At 41.1% G+C, this 16810-nt stretch overlaps 4 protein-coding genes across 20 annotated transcripts in view; all 4 read left to right on the top strand.

Annotated features, from left to right (window-relative positions):
- LOC129362980 (protocadherin gamma-C5-like) overlaps positions 1 to 16810 on the top strand; it is a 237344-nt gene that overhangs the window by 107603 nt on the left and 112931 nt on the right. Inside the window, exon 1 of one of the 17 annotated variants that reach the window (XM_055034840.1) lies at positions 76 to 2726. The exons of 10 other annotated variants lie outside the window; for them this stretch is intronic. In XM_055034840.1, the coding sequence (XP_054890815.1) occupies positions 315 to 2726 (2412 nt within the window). In that variant the 5' untranslated portion in view covers positions 76 to 314. Of the gene's footprint in view, positions 1 to 75; positions 2727 to 6789; positions 9398 to 13674; positions 16622 to 16810 lie in introns of those variants that run through there. 6 more of the 17 variants (XM_055034859.1, XM_055034839.1, XM_055034858.1 and 3 more) reach the window with 6 other exon arrangements.
- LOC129362699 (protocadherin beta-16-like) lies at positions 3552 to 6376 on the top strand. The gene is made up of 2 exons (XM_055034404.1): positions 3552 to 6200; positions 6364 to 6376. Exons 1-2 carry the CDS (start codon positions 3757 to 3759, stop codon positions 6374 to 6376), a joined length of 2457 nt encoding a protein of 818 aa, XP_054890379.1. The 5' UTR covers positions 3552 to 3756.
- LOC129363025 (protocadherin beta-10-like) lies at positions 10052 to 11588 on the top strand. The gene has a single exon (XM_055034920.1). The coding sequence runs from the start codon at positions 10419 to 10421 to the stop codon at positions 11586 to 11588; it is 1170 nt and encodes a 389-aa protein (XP_054890895.1). The 5' UTR covers positions 10052 to 10418.
- On the top strand, positions 11700 to 12562 carry LOC129362700 (protocadherin gamma-A7-like). Its single transcript, XM_055034405.1, is given in 2 exon segments — positions 11700 to 12315; positions 12318 to 12562. Coding segments are annotated over 2 exon segments (861 nt in total).

Below are 16810 nucleotides of genomic sequence, written 5' to 3' on the forward strand. Positions count from 1 at the left end.
GCTCATTCTAAAACAAGTCATTAATGTTCACATTTGGTCTGTAGGTGACGCTGTTCAACAAGGTAAAATACCACAGTTTCTTGTGTCTTCCTCTTCTGTGGGTGTTGTGTGAGATCCTGCCACGGCTGATGACTGCAAACGCTGCTTTCGTCAGGAAACGGATATTTATGGGAAATAATACTTTAACTCTTCATTTGTCTTGTTTGCTAAGAAAACAGATTTAATGTGAAGGAGCGGATTCTGGAAAAGGACTGACAAATCTTTCTTTGACGATTTATTTTCTTCGCCTGTTCTCTGAATTTAATCGTGCAGTAATGGCGTTTCAGCAGCCCTTGTGGAAATGGCGTTTTCTGTTCGGCTTTCAGTGGATACAAGCTGTTTTTCTGTTTCTTTCATCCCATACCGTTTCTGGACATATCCGCTACTCTATTCCAGAGGAGATGAAGAAGGACTCTCTTATCGGTCAAATAGCCCAGGATTTAGGTTTGGACCTGAAAAGACTCGGTTCTGGTCGAGCCCGGATCGTGACCGGAGAGAGCATCCAGTACACCGAGCTGAAGGCAGACAAAGGGACTCTGGTAGTGAATGAAAGAATAGACCGAGAGCAGCTTTGCGGAGAGGCAGCCTCGTGCAGTTTCAGCTTTGAAGTCATTTTGGAAAACCCGATGGAGCTGCATCCTGTGACAATCGAAGTGCTGGATGTGAATGATCACAGCCCCGTGTTTAAGAAAACACACATTATGTTAGAGATCAGCGAGTCCGCTAATCTTGGAGCGCGGTTTGTGTTGGACAGCGCGGAGGATCCCGATGTTGGCGTCAATGGCCTGCAAAATTATATTTTAACCCAAAACGAAAATTTCGTTTTAAAGCAGCACGTCAGTCCGGAAGGGGGTAAATATGCAGAGATGGTTCTGCAGAAGCAACTTGACAGAGAAGCGGCACCGCATTTATCTCTAAGACTTATGGCACTCGATGGTGGCAATCCACAAAGATCTGGTACGGTGAATATAGATATAAAGGTTTTAGATGCAAATGATAATGCGCCCGTTTTTAAACAATCTGTGTATAAGACAACTGTCACGGAAAATGCGGCAGCTGGCACTCATATTGTTACCGTAAATGCTACAGACGCAGACAGCGGAACCAATGGTCACATCACATATTCCGTTTCAAACGCAAAGAGCAACGTAGCTGAATTGTTGTCCATTGATCCGCATTCTGGCGTGTTATCTGTCGCGGGTGAAATAGATTTCGAAAAGGATAAAAAGTATGAAATTCGAATTGATGCGAAGGATCAAGGCGGTCTCACCGATTCTAGCAAAGTGGTTATTGAGGTTGTCGATGTAAATGATAACGCCCCTGTAATAAACGTGATGTCCTTTACTAGTCCCGTGTCAGAGGATTCTCCTCCTGGAACAACTGTTGGTATCATTAATGTAAAAGACCTGGATTCAGGTGATAATGGACAAGTGAGCTGCAAGATCGAAGGGAATGCTCCTTTTAGGATAAAGTCTAATTTAAGAAATTACTACACTTTGACAACAGATTCTGTGTTAGACCGAGAAAGTGTTTCAGAATATAATATTACCATAATTGCCACTGACGGCGGAAAACCCCCGCTGTCAGCTAAAAGAATCTTTAACTTAAAAGTATCTGATGTAAACGATAATGCGCCAGTTTTTTCACAAACTGCTTATAACGCTTTTGTAGGAGAGAATAATTCCCCAGGTGTCTCGGTTCTTGCACTGTCAGCTAAAGACCCTGACGAGAATCAAAACGCTCGTATATCCTACACTCTGGATCACATAACGCTTGCTGGATCCCCAATAACTGAATATGTTTCTGTAAATATAGAAACTGGAGTCATACAGGCGGTACGCTCATTTGATTATGAACAAATTAAAGAGTTCGTCTTTATTGTGACAGCACAAGATGGAGGCTCTCCTCCACTCAGCAGCAACGTAACCGTAAAAATCCTGATTGAGGACCAGAATGATAATCCACCTCAGGTTTTGTATCCAGTCCAGACTGGTGGCTCCATGGTGGCTGAAATGGTTCCTCGTTCAGCAGATGTGGGCTACCTGGTGACTAAAGTGGTGGCTGTGGATGTGGACTCTGGACAGAATGCCTGGCTCTCCTATAAACTACAGAAAGCCACAGACAGAGCGCTGTTTGAAGTGGGCTTACAGAATGGAGAAATAAGAACTATCCGTCAGGTGACTGATAAAGATGCTGTGAAACAAAGACTGACTGTCATAGTGGAGGACAACGGGCAGCCCTCTCGTTCAGCTACAGTCATTGTTAACGTGGCGGTGGCGGACAGCTTCCCTGAAGTCTTGTCGGAGTTCACTGACTTTCCTCACGATAAGGAATACAATGACAACCTGACTTTTTACTTAGTGTTGGCTCTGGCGGTGGTTTCCTTCCTCTTCATCACGTGTTTAGTGGTTATTATATCAGTGAAGATCTACAGATGGAGACAGTCTCGCATCCTGTATCACTCCAGCCTCCCTGTGATTCCATATTATCCACCTCGTTACTCAGACACTTTGGGAACAGGAACTCTGCCACATGTGTACAATTACGAGGTGTGCAGGACGACTGACACCAGAAAGAGTGATATGCAACCAAGGAATCAAAACTTAGTGAGTGTGGATGGAATTGAAATGGATCCACCGGAAGTGGAAGAGCATCTTACGAAACATAGCTTGCAGACGCTGACTTTGGTGAGTGTTAAACCTTTTAACACCATTTATTTGTGGGAATATCCCAATTTAAGTCTTGTATTGACTTTTATTGTATGTCGCTATCCATGGTGCTGCAGGAATCAGTTCGTAATTTCAGAGCATTTTTTTTTCCAAACTGCTTTTTATGTAAATTTATTTGAGATAATTTACTGGAAAATCAGCTTTTTTACAATTAGCACTAAATCAGGTATTCATATTACTACAAAAAGCTCAGACATCTATACATATTTTGAATCTACCACAATATTTTACATTTCCTACTGTAACAATGTAAAAGTTTTACTCACACATACGTAAAACAAAATGACTTTTTCTCAAGGATTATTCCTGAAATAGGATTTTTTTAATCACTGTTTCACCTTATACATTACATATTAAATATTAAACATAGAACAAATAAAAACTAACATATCAGAACCTAGTAAATAGAGGAAACTGTTGAGTGAATTGTTGCATGAACTGATAAATAAATAAATGCGTACATAAATAAATGCACAACAACTTAGATTTTAGCTCCACACTATTACTGATTTAAATTCTGTATTATTTCCTCGTATAATGGTGGTAACTTTATTATCGTTGTTGTTAGTACTATTCTCTAGTTTTAATTATCCATTAATTTATTCTGTGCATTTATCTAATTCAAAGATGATCGTTAATATGTGACACTCCACCAATATATTTTGTTTTTTAAGGTTACTCTTTTTATCATAAAGCGTTCTTATTTTTTAAAACCTTCTGTTCAGTGTAAGTTATTACACTGACTCGACTCTGAGTGCCGCTGTTGATACATCACTGAAATCCTGTGCAAATTCAGATTGCAGCAGTCCACCTCCTTTCCCTGACATTCAGTGTTTCACATGTCGAAGCGCAGACCTCCATATTTTTTACCGTCTAATCTCTACTCAACGCTCCATCCTGAAAGCATCATCCGTTTGAAAGTTTCTGGATTTTCTTTACACCCGTTTAGCCCTGAAGGGATTGCTGCTTGTGCGCACTTGGATTCGTGATGTTTTGTGCGTGGATGCCCGCTGCCAGAGTCCGAATGCGAGCGCTGGTTGCCATTCTTTGTCTTTTAAAGACGAGCTCGGTGACGGCCCAGGCTCGGTATTCCGTACCGGAGGAACAATCAGTGGGTTCTTTTGTTGGAAACATTGCCAGGGATTTGGGCTTGGATTTGCAGAGGCTTGTTGGAGGTAATGCTCGTATTATTACGAAAGATAGCCAGCAGTATGTGGATTTAAACCGAGAGAAAGGCATCCTCGTTATTAAAGAGCGAATTGACCGAGAAGAGCTGTGCGGAAAGACGACGCCCTGCAGCTTCAGCTTCGAGGTGATTTTAGAAAACCCCATTCAGCTTTACCGGGTCACAGTAGAGGTGGTAGATGTCAATGATAACAGCCCATCCTTTCAAAAGAAGGAAATAAACCTAAAAATCGTTGAAAGTGTTGCGCCGGGGACTCGCTTCACTCTAGTCAGCGCAGATGACCCGGATGTCGGCATGAACGACATTCAAAAATATGTCTTGAAACCTTTAGATCATTTTAAATTGGAAGTGCAAAACCAACCCGACGGAGGGACATTCATTGAAATTGTTTTAGAAAACACTCTGGATCGAGAGCAGGAAGACACGCACACGCTTGTGCTGACAGCCTCAGATGGGGGCGAACCGCGCAGATCGGGAACAGTCAGCATCCATATTACTGTATTGGATGCTAATGACAACGCTCCAGTGTGCCGTCAGTCAGTGTATAAAGCCGAGGTGAGGGAGAACTCTCCCGAAGGAACAGTGGTCACAACAGTGGAGGCAGATGACGCAGATAAAGGAGTTAATGGCGAGGTGACGTTCTCCATCCCTCATGTCGGAAAAGAGGCGAAGCAGCTGTTCGGTGTAAATGCTACAACAGGTGAAGTTAAAGTTTTAGGTAAGGTGGACTTTGAAAAGTCTAAAACATACCAATTAAACGTTCAGGCTAGTGACCACGGGGGATATTCGGATACCTGTAAAGTCATCATTCAAGTAATTGATGAAAATGACAACGCACCTACAATACAGCTCATGTCATTTTCAAATTTAATTTCAGAGGACTCTCCCCCAGGCACAACTATAGCAGTTGTTAACGTGGATGATGAAGACTCTGAAAGAAATGGTCATGTCAGGTGTTCCATTAACTCTGACATACCTTTTAAAATTGAGTCCTCTCTGACAGGTTACTACACTATAGTGACCGAAAATATCTTAGACAGAGAAACTAACCCTGAGTATAATATCACCATGACTGTATCTGACCAAGGCTTCCCACCTCTTTCTAGTACCAAAAACATGAATGTAAAGGTTTCTGATGTGAATGACAACCCACCACAGTTCAGTCAATCAGAATACACAATGAGCATACCAGAAAACAACTCCCCTGGATGTTCTGTGTTTACAGTCAGTGCTACTGATGCAGATTGGGGTCAAAATGCGAGATTGTCTTACTTTTTAGAGGAAAGAGAGATAAATGGGATAGCGGTCACAAACTTAGTATCAGTGAACTCAGATAGTGGTGTCATACATGCTGTGAAATCGTTTGATTATGAACAGATAAAGTGTTTTGAGATTAACATAACTGCTCGGGATGCTGGATCCCCTCCTCTGAGCTCAGTTGCTACACTTAAAATAATAATTCAGGACAAGAATGATAATCCACCTCAGGTTTTGTATCCAGTCCAGACTGGCGGCTCCATGGTGGCTGAAATGGTTCCTCGTTCAGCAGATGTGGGCTACCTGGTGACTAAAGTGGTGGCTGTGGATGTGGACTCTGGACAGAATGCCTGGCTCTCCTATAAACTACAGAAAGCCACAGACAGAGCGCTGTTTGAAGTGGGCTTACAGAATGGAGAAATAAGAACTATCCGTCAGGTGACTGATAAAGATGCTGTGAAACAAAGACTGACTGTCATAGTGGAGGACAACGGGCAGCCCTCTCGTTCAGCTACAGTCATTGTTAACGTGGCGGTGGCGGACAGCTTCCCTGAAGTCTTGTCGGAGTTCACTGACTTTCCTCACGATAAGGAATACAACGACAACCTGACTTTTTACTTAGTGTTGGCTCTGGCTGTGGTTTCCTTCCTCTTCATCACGTGTTTAGTGGTTATTATATCAGTGAAGATCTACAGATGGAGACAGTCTCGCATCCTGTATCACTCCAGCCTCCCTGTGATTCCATATTATCCACCTCGTTACTCAGACACTTTGGGAACAGGAACTCTGCCACATGTGTACAATTACGAGGTGTGCAGGACGACTGACTCCAGAAAGAGTGACTGTAAATTTGGAAGAGCTGGTAGCCAGAATGTGTTGATAATGGATCCCAGTGCAACAGGGACGATGCAGCGGATACAGAATGAGAAGAACATCCTAGATGAACCCGACTCTCCTCTAGAGGTTAGTCATCCTCATCAACTTATACAGTTTGTTTTTCAGCATTTCATTGTGCAGATATGCTTTTTTTTAAGTTTATTTCAAGTGCCAGTGAAGTTCATTTTTGTAAATCATATATATGTATATATATAATGAACATCAAGTTCATTTAAAAATATTTTGATGTGTGCATATGCTTCCATGAATTTTCAGATTAATAATGTAGCAATATTCATTGATACTCTCTTCCACGTTTTAATTTTATGTTGATTATCTCCATCCAAATTAACACTTTAAAATGTCAATCATTGGACATATCTTTTGTAAGATGGATTTTGTGCATACCTGGTTTGATTAAAATATGCATTCAAATTTGTTTTTTTTTTTCCCCAGCTTAAGGTGACATTGTTTGTTTTTCCCCTCTTTTTACTCCTTCTGTAGATACTGGGGAGAAAAAAATAAATTAATCAAAAACTGTATAGGCCCGCAAACGTTGAATAGTACTGATGTGCAGATTATTGAATTTTATTATCATTTTGTTTTATTTTGTTTTTATGTTGACACACTTACCATTTTCATTTTAAACTCTGGGGGCCGCTGTAAGTCTTTGTAGCAAATATAACGCTTATGAAAAGGAGCTACACCTCTGAAGCCTGACTTGATGTTCCGCGGAGGGCAGGACGTTCGTTTTTTATTTTCATCAGCGGTTTCTACACTTCGGCGTGCGATGTATCCCGACTGGATGATCTAGGAAAATAAATCTGAGGCTATCGTGTATGACAATTAAGACTTCGGACGGATATTTTCTCGTATTTGGACGTTTTCTTTCGGGAATATGCATTTCATCAGCACGGAACACGCAGTGATATGGCAAGTACAGGCCTCCCTCCTTGTTTTGTTCATTGAATCCACCGTCGGCCAGATCCGCTACTCCGTCCCGGAGGAAATGAGAAAGGGCTCATATGTGGGAAATGTAGCTGAGGACTTGGGTGTCGACGCACAAAGATTAAAATTAGGTGGTGCCCGAATTGTTAGCGGCGATAGCAGTGAGTACATCAAGCTTGATGTAGACAAAGGGAATCTAGTCGTGGGAAACAGGATAGACAGAGAGCAGCTCTGTGGGCAGACGTCGCCTTGCAGCCTGAATTTTGAAATGATTCTGACAAATCCGATGCAGCTGCATAGCGTTGTGGTCGAAGTACTCGACATTAATGACAACGCGCCCACATTTCATGAGAAGGGAATGCACGTAGAAGTCTCTGAATCGGCTCTTCCAGGAACAGAAATATTACAAGTCAGCGCCACAGATCGAGATGTCGGCATCAACGCTTTACACGGTTATGCATTACATCCAACGACTAATTTCAACATTAAAGTCCTCTCCAGCCCGAATGGCCACAAATATGCACAGCTGTATCTTTCTGACACTTTGGATCGAGAAAAAGACGGAAAACTTATTTTAACACTCTCTGCTGTTGATGGCGGCGAACCGCAACGATCGGGAAGCCTAAAAATACACGTGACCGTTCTGGACACAAATGATAATGCTCCCGTTTTTGTGCAACATAATTTTAAGGCTTCTGTCAAAGAAAATATTCCAGAAGGATCTTTAGTCTTGAGCTTGAGCGCGACGGATGCAGATGAAGGGAAGAACGGACACGTTACATATCATTTTAATCACATGTCCAATAAGATTGCTGAGATTTTTCATCTGGATGAAAACAGCGGCGATTTAACTGTTAAGGGAAGGATTGACTATGAAGAAAATAAGCTGTACGAAATTGGGGTTCAAGCAAAGGATCAAGGCGGACAAAGCACATCCACTAACGTGGTAGTTGAGGTAATAGATGTGAATGACAACGCGCCTTTAATTACGCTCACCTCGTTTTCTAACACGATACCTGAAGACTCTCCCAGTGGAACCACTGTTGCTATAATAAACGTTAAAGATTTAGATTCAGGCAAAAATGGAAAAGTGGACTGCTCCGTTAATGGCAATATCCCTTTTGCCTTACAGTCATCGCTTAAGAACTATTACACTCTTGTCACAAACGGCGTTCTGGACAGAGAGCAGAAACCTGAGTATAACATCACATTTATGGCTGTGGATGAAGGAACTCCGCCGCTTTCTACGAACAACACTATAACTCTTAGAATATCAGACATAAATGATAACGCCCCTCTATTTGAAAAGGATTTTTATGAAGCTAGTATCGTGGAAAATAACTCCCCGGGTTTGTCAGTGTTTTCTCTAAAAGCGCATGACTCTGATTCAGGACAGAATGCTAGAGTGTCTTATCTGCTTATCGAAACTGAGCTTCATGGTAGCCCCTTATCCAGTTACGTATCAGTGAACGCAGAAACCGGTGTTATACAAGCAGTTCGATCATTTGACTACGAGCAAATGAAAAAAATAAACATTCACCTGAAAGGTCAGGATGGAGGTTCGCCACCATTAACCAGCAACACAACTGTTATATTAAATATTCTCGATCAGAATGATAATCCACCTCAGGTTCTGTATCCAGTCCAGACTGGTGGCTCCATGGTGGCTGAAATGGTTCCTCGTTCAGCAGATGTGGGCTACCTGGTGACTAAAGTGGTGGCTGTGGATGTGGACTCTGGACAGAATGCCTGGCTCTCCTATAAACTACAGAAAGCCACAGACAGAGCGCTGTTTGAAGTGGGCTTACAGAATGGAGAAATAAGAACTATCCGTCAGGTGACTGATAAAGATGCTGTGAAACAAAGACTGACTGTCATAGTGGAGGACAACGGGCAGCCCTCTCGTTCAGCTACAGTCATTGTTAACGTGGCGGTGGCGGACAGCTTCCCTGAAGTCTTGTCGGAGTTCACTGACTTTCCTCACGATAAGGAATACAATGACAACCTGACTTTTTACTTAGTGTTGGCTCTGGCTGTGGTTTCCTTCCTCTTCATCACGTGTTTAGTGGTTATTATATCAGTGAAGATCTACAGATGGAGACAGTCTCGCATCCTGTATCACTCCAGCCTCCCTGTGATTCCATATTATCCACCTCGTTACTCAGACACTTTGGGAACAGGAACTCTGCCACATGTGTACAATTACGAGGTGTGCAGAACGACTGACTCCAGAAAGAGTGACTGTAAATTTGGTGGATCTAGTAGTCAGAATGTGTTGATAATGGATCCCAGTACTACAGGGACTATGCAACGGATTCTGAGTGAGAAGAACATCCTGGATGAACCAGACTCTCCTTTAGAGGTTAGTTGTTCTCCCTTTCTGTCCTTATAGAAAAACTACATTTCTTGCTGTGAGTTTCACTTTCAGAACCATAGACAGTGATTGATTTTGCTTTTGGTGGAATCTGTGAAAACATTTTTTTCTGAAAAAAGCAACTTCCTGTCAAGTTACATGCAACAAGACTGTCTCTGTCTGTCTGTGTGCATACTTATCACAAAATGGCTTTGTTTTTGGAAAATTAATTTTGTGATTTATTTTGTGTGGTTGAGGAAGATGGATGAGCTCATCTAGGACACCAATCCTGAAAAAAGGAATGGTTTTATTACACACCTGTACTTTCTAAGATTTTTTATTTTTTATATTAACATTTATAATCGTCCTCTTCAACTTAATGTATTTTTTCATATTATTTATTAATAAATAGGCATTTCCTAAATATTGGCCTATTTTAGTCATTTACTTAAATAATTTAACATTTGATATTTATTTATTTATTTATTTATTTATTTATTTATTTATTATTTATTTTTATTTAATTTTTTTGTTTGTTTCTTTGTTTTGCTGTCAACTGACAGATTTTTGTCTTACGATATTATAGAAGCATTGGTTACTTTTTTCAGATTTTGAGTTTGACTATATAGGCTAAAGGGTTAAGTTTGTGCTTTCTGTCAACATATTTCACTTAATATGATGAAAATTACAGCACTAATGTTGCGTTTGCTTTATATCGACTCATATATGTAATAAATTTTTATTTCAGCTTTTGGTTAAAGGTTTTTTCCAATTTAATTTGCTTTACGCTGTGCAGACTCTAAGGGACGCTGTTGGCCAGAAAAACATTTTTGAGCAATGTTGCAAGTGAGGAAGAGGAGAGAGAGGAGGCAGAGAAAAGCGTCTTCACACGGAATAAAGCTTACACGAAATTAGACGAGAAGCGATCGTTTTTGTCCGACCGACATGCAGAGGACTTAGAGTTTTGTTCAGCTTGCTCAGACCTCACTAACTCAAGTGGATCTAAAGTTCGGTATTGTCATATTTCCTGATGGAGACCCACCAGCATCGACGTGGAAAATGGCTTCTGCTGCTCAGGACGCCTCTGTGGCAACTGTTTCTTGTTCTCTTGATGTCTTTCTCCACTCACGCCCAAATCCGTTATTCAATACCAGAGGAGATGAAGAAAGGTTCCCTTATCGGTAATGTTGCACAAGATCTTGGTTTGGACTTGAATAGGCTGCGTTCTGGTCGTGCCCGTATCGTGAGCGGAGAGAGCAATCGGTACACCGAGCTGAAGGCGGACAAAGGGATTTTAGTCGTGAATGAGAAAATCGACAGAGAGCAGCTCTGTGGAGAGGTAACGCCGTGCAGTTTCAGCTTTGAAATCATTTTGGAAAATCCAATTGAACTGCATAGAGTCACTGTGGAAATACTAGACGTGAATGATCATGCGCCAACCTTCAAAAATAAAGCGATCAATTTAGAAATTAGCGAATCTGCAACGATAGGATCCCACTTTGACTTAGAAAGCGCATATGACCCTGATGCGGGTATTTATGGCTTGCAACATTATGTCCTTTCGCCGAATGACCATTTTGTTTTGAAGCAGCACTCTAACGCAGACGGAGTAAAATTTCCTGTTATGATTTTACAGAAGTCATTAGACCGAGAGCTGAACCCGCACGTCTCTTTAAAGCTGATAGCTGTAGATGGAGGAGCTCCGCAGCGCTCCGGAACAGTAAATATAGAGATCAATGTTCTCGATGTTAACGATAATCCTCCGAAATTCAGTCAGTTAGTGTACAAAGCTGTTGTGGTGGAAAACGCCCCCATAGGCACATACATAACAACGGTAAATGCCTCAGATGCAGACAGCGGTTCTGATGGCTTAGTGACGTATTCGTTTTCAAATGTAAAAAGAAATTTTGCTTTTGAAATTGACAGCGTGTCTGGCAGAATAACTGTGGTTGATAATATCGATTATGAGAAAGACAAGAAATTTGAAATAAGAGTAATCGCAAAAGATCAGGGAGGTCTCACTGACGCAACAAAAGTTACAATCGACGTTTTAGACGCTAATGATAACGCACCAGTTATTAGTGTAATGTCCTTCTCAAACTCTGTTTCAGAGGACGCACCTCCAGGTACGACTGTGGGTGTTTTTAACGTAAAAGATGCTGATTCTGACAGAAACGGGAAAATAAAATGCTCAGTTTAATCCAACTTCCCATTTAAGATACAGTCCTCCCTCACGGATTATTATAATTTGCTATTAGATGCGTCTCTTGATCGAGAAACGAATCCTGAATATAATATAACAATTACCGCAATGGATCATGGATCTCCCTCACTATCTTCGTCTACAGTTTTGTATTTGAAAGTCTCTGATGTAAACGACAATCCGCCAGTCTTCGAAAATCCAAATTATTCGGCATTAATAATTGAAAATAACACCCCGGGGGTTTCAATGTTCAGTATGAGTGCAAGAGATTCAGACTGGAATCAAAACGCAAAAATATCATACTTTCTGGAGGACTCTGTGGTTAGTGGCAGTCCAGTTTCTTCCTATGTGTCAATAAATTCCGAAAGCGGAGTAATACAAGCAGTGCGCTCATTTGATTATGAACAAATAAAACAACTTATGTTTACAGTAAGAGCGCAGGATGGAGGCTCTCCTCCATTGAGCAGCAACGTAACTGTGAAAATCCTGATCCAGGACCAGAATGATAATCCTCCTCAGGTTCTGTATCCAGTCCAGACTGGTGGCTCCATAGTGGCTGAAATGGTGCCTCGTTCAGCAGATGTGGGCTACCTAGTGACTAAAGTGGTGGCTGTGGATGTGGACTCTGGACAGAATGCCTGGCTCTCCTATAAACTACAGAAAGCCACAGACAGAGCGCTGTTTGAAGTGGGCTTACAGAATGGAGAAATAAGAACTATCCGTCAGTGACTGATAAAGATGCTGTGAAACAAAGACTGACTGTCATAGTGGAGGACAACGGGCAGCCCTCTCGTTCAGCTACAGTCATTGTTAACGTGGCGGTGGCGGACAGCTTCCCTGAAGTCTTGTCGGAGTTCACTGACTTTCCTCACGATAAGGAATACAATGACAACCTGACTTTTTACTTAGTGTTGGCTCTGGCGGTGGTTTCCTTCCTCTTCATCACGTGTTTAGGGTTATTATATCAGTGAAGATCTACAGATGGAGACAGTCTCGCATCCTGTATCACTCCAGCCTCCCTGTGATTCCATATTATCCACCTCGTTACTCAGACACTTTGGGAACAGGAACTCTGCCACATGTGTACAATTACGAGGTGTGCAGGACGACTGACTCCAGAAAGAGTGACCATAAGTTTGGATGTGCTGGTAGCCAGAATGTGTTGATAATGGACCCCAGTTCTACAGGGACTATGCAGCGGATTCAGAGTGAGAAGAGCATCCTGGATGAACCCGACTCTCCTCTAGAGGTTAGTTATTAAGAGTCAACAGTTTAGTTATATATTATCACTTTATCTTATCTGCATATTTTATTTGTGTTGTAGAGTTTCCAATACTCTACCGTAAAACTTCTGTTATTGTTTCCTAACTTTTTTTCTGGGAGATTTTGCATTAATTTTAATCAAAACTGTTTGGTTGCTCTTGTTTTCCATAGACAGCTTTCTCAAAGTATGTTGTTATGATTATTTGATTCGAGAAAGTATAGTTGGAAACAAATGCCTTCTTCTCTGGTTAAGCCTTTTTTTAAATTGCTTTTTTGAAGCTGCAGTTGATCTTAAAGTCAGCACCATGGATAGCTCCTATGTCGTTTCAAGCGCCATTTTACTGAGTTTTATCTTTTATTTTCTGTTTTTCTGATATCTAATTTTAATAACATATAATCATCAACCTTGCCCTTATGATGGATATAAATATTCTAATTTACATAATTTTATTTTCTCATAATTTTGTATTGCTAATGTTTCCAGCTGTGTCTGAGAGGGTTGTAAGTAATTGTATCAATAAAATGATCAAGTTGCTTTGTTTGCATGGCTTGTTAGCAAATCGGACCCACACCTATTTTTATAATATTTGTAAATATTAATTTTTAAAGGATTTAGTCAATTTGGGGGGGTAAGATTTAGAAGACAATTTAATGCACTGATAAATGTTGAACTTGCCATGAAGCTCATTATATAAATTATAATTCAAGAATCTGAGAGAAATGTTTGGTTTAATTTCTGGGTAATTCAATTCAATTCAATTAGTTTTAGTTCACAAAAAATGCAATGATACAAAAACAATTTAATTTTAAACATTTTAAAGTTCACTGCAGACGTTGATTTCCTTATTTTTTTTAAAATAGCAACGGCATTGTATGTCATCTAATATAATCCGTTCCTTTCCTTCACCAGGAACATTTCAAGCTTTTTAATCTTCTGATGTGTTACATGTTTTCTCTTTTTTGCATTGACGCAATGCTTTTGAAATAGACTCCTTAGACATCAAGAGTCAATTTTACTTCCATCTTTGTAATATTCTGCAGTTCAGCTTGTTGAACTCCTAGGGCCGCTATTGGCTAGTCTGTGATTGCAAGGAGATGCAATATTCAGCAACTCCCTTCTCTTCTCAGAGAGAGAGAGAGAGAGAGAGAGAGAGAAAACGGTAGACAGAGAACAAACAGCTCAGGATGTTGACGCAACTTATCGGTTTTGGATTATTTTCGCTTCGTTGGATGATTCTCCTTCTGGATTTGCAGCTCACAGTGTAATCGTTGATTACATTAGACCACGTGACCGAGTTTTTTTTAATTCACATTTTAACGGAAATAGAATCCGAATCGCCATTTAACAAGACTGGATTGACAGGATTGCGACGATCAGAACAATGGGACTACTAGGTCTGATTTCCATCACGCTCCCGTGTTTCATTTTAGTGAGTGGGCAGGTCAGCTACTCCGTTCCTGAGGAAATGCCTGTGGGATCTTTCGTGGGAGACATTGCACAGGATTTAGGTTTGGATGTGAAAAGACTGAAATCGGGAAAGGCCCGCATTTATACAGGAGACAGTGCCGAGTACATCGTGCTGGATAAAGAAAAGGGAGTCCTCCTCATTAACAACAGGGTCGACAGAGAAGCGATCTGTGCAGAGACTGCGCCGTGTGCTCTAAATTTCCAGGTTATTCTAGAAAACCCCATGGAATTTTACGGAGTCACCGTGGAAATCACCGATGTAAATGACAACGCACCGATTTTTAAAAGAGGTGAAATGAAATTTAAAATTTCTGAGTCGGTTGTTACAGGGACAGCTTTTGTGTTAGAGCAAGCGATGGATCTGGATGTAGGTAAGAACGGCCTACAGCGTTATTTGTTATATCCTACAGATAACTTTATGTTGAAACTGCAAAATCAGGTAGACGGAGGCAAGACAGTGGAAATGATTTTAGACAAGCCACTAGATCGGGAAAAAAATGATCGTCTCTCGCTTGTATTGACGGCAATAGACGGCGGTGAGCCGCAGCTTTCCGGATCAGTTCAAATACATATAAATGTCCTCGACAGCAATGATAACGCCCCGGTGTTTACGCAGAAAGTCTATAAATCATCAATAAGAGAAGATTCACCAACAGGAACCGTTGTCATTAAAGTTAGTGCCATAGATTCTGACGAGGGATCTAACGCAAAAATATCATATGAAATATTAAACTCCGTTGATGACGCATCTGAAATATTTAAAATAAACAGAGAGACTGGCGAAATTACGTTGGCCGGAAACACTGACTATGAGAGGAAACGACAATATCAATTACATGTTCAGGCAGGTGATACTGGAGGACTGATTGATTCTTGTAAGGTTACTATAGAAATAATTGATATAAATGACAACACACCTGCCATAAATATTATGTCAAAGTCAGCTGTAGTTACAGAAGACGTTCAACCTGGAACAGTTGTCACAATTATAAACACATTGGATCCAGATTCAGCTGAAAACGGAAAAGTACAATGTAAAATTCAAAGAGACATCCCATTTTCTATTTCTACAACATCAAATAACTTTTTCAGTATTATAACAGACAGCGAATTAGACAGAGAAACAGCAGCGGAGTTTAACATCACAGTGACCTGTTCTGATGAAGGCGTGCCCTCTCTCTCCAGTAGCATCACTCTCACTTTGGAGATCTCTGATGTAAATGACAATGCTCCTGTCTTTGAGAAAAGTTCTTATGAGGCCTACATTGTAGAAAACAACACACCAGGTGTCTCTATATTTACAGTAAAAGCTACAGATGCTGATTGGAACCAGAATGCTCGTGTTTCTTACATACTAGAAGAATCCTCTATTAACGGAGTGCCAGTCTCTTCCTATGTATCTGTTAGCGCTGATAGTGGAGTCATACATGCAGTTCGATCTTTTGATTATGAGCAGATCAAAGATTTCCAGTTCACCATTAAAGCGCAGGATGGAGGCTCTCCTCCACTCAGCAGCAATGTTACTGTGAAAATCCTGATCCAGGACCAGAACGATAATCCACCTCAGGTTCTGTACCCAGTCCAGACTGGTGGCTCCATGGTGGCTGAAATGGTTCCTCGTTCAGCAGATGTGGGCTACCTGGTGACTAAAGTGGTGGCTGTGGATGTGGACTCTGGACAGAATGCCTGGCTCTCCTATAAACTACAGAAAGCCACAGACAGAGCGCTGTTTGAAGTGGGCTTACAGAATGGAGAAATAAGAACTATCCGTCAGGTGACTGATAAAGATGCTGTGAAACAAAGACTGACTGTCATAGTGGAGGACAACGGGCAGCCCTCTCGTTCAGCTACAGTCATTGTTAACGTGGCGGTGGCGGACAGCTTCCCTGAAGTCTTGTCGGAGTTCACTGACTTTCCTCACGATAAGGAATACAATGACAACCTGACTTTTTACTTAGTGTTGGCTCTGGCTGTGGTTTCCTTCCTCTTCATCACGTGTTTAGTGGTTATTATATCAGTGAAGATCTACAGATGGAGACAGTCCCGCATCCTGTATCACTCCAGCCTCCCTGTGATTCCATATTATCCACCTCGTTACTCAGACACTTTGGGAACAGGAACTCTGCCACATGTGTACAATTACGAGGTCTGCAGAACGACTGACTCCAGAAAGAGTGACTGTAAATTTGGAAGAGCTGGTAGCCAGAATGTGTTGATAATGGATCCCAGTGCAACAGGGACAATGCAGCGGGCACAGAATGAGAAGAGTATCCTGGATGAACCCGACTCTCCTCTAGAGGTTGGTAGTATTATCAATAACATCTATTTATACTTATTTTTCCTATGGATTCAAAGTCTTTCCTCATGTGGAATGTGTTTTCGGCATACATTTGAAGACAATCCAAATTCTTCATAATCCTTTTTAATTATTTGTGTCCTTTTTTTGTGACTCATTTGTGATTCATTGGAGACCACATATAGTTGTAAC

This window comes from Poeciliopsis prolifica, unplaced genomic scaffold (assembly GCF_027474105.1).
Source record: "Poeciliopsis prolifica strain line A6 unplaced genomic scaffold, Auburn_PproV2 SCAFFOLD009, whole genome shotgun sequence".
Classification (NCBI taxonomy): Eukaryota; Metazoa; Chordata; class Actinopteri; order Cyprinodontiformes; family Poeciliidae; genus Poeciliopsis; species Poeciliopsis prolifica.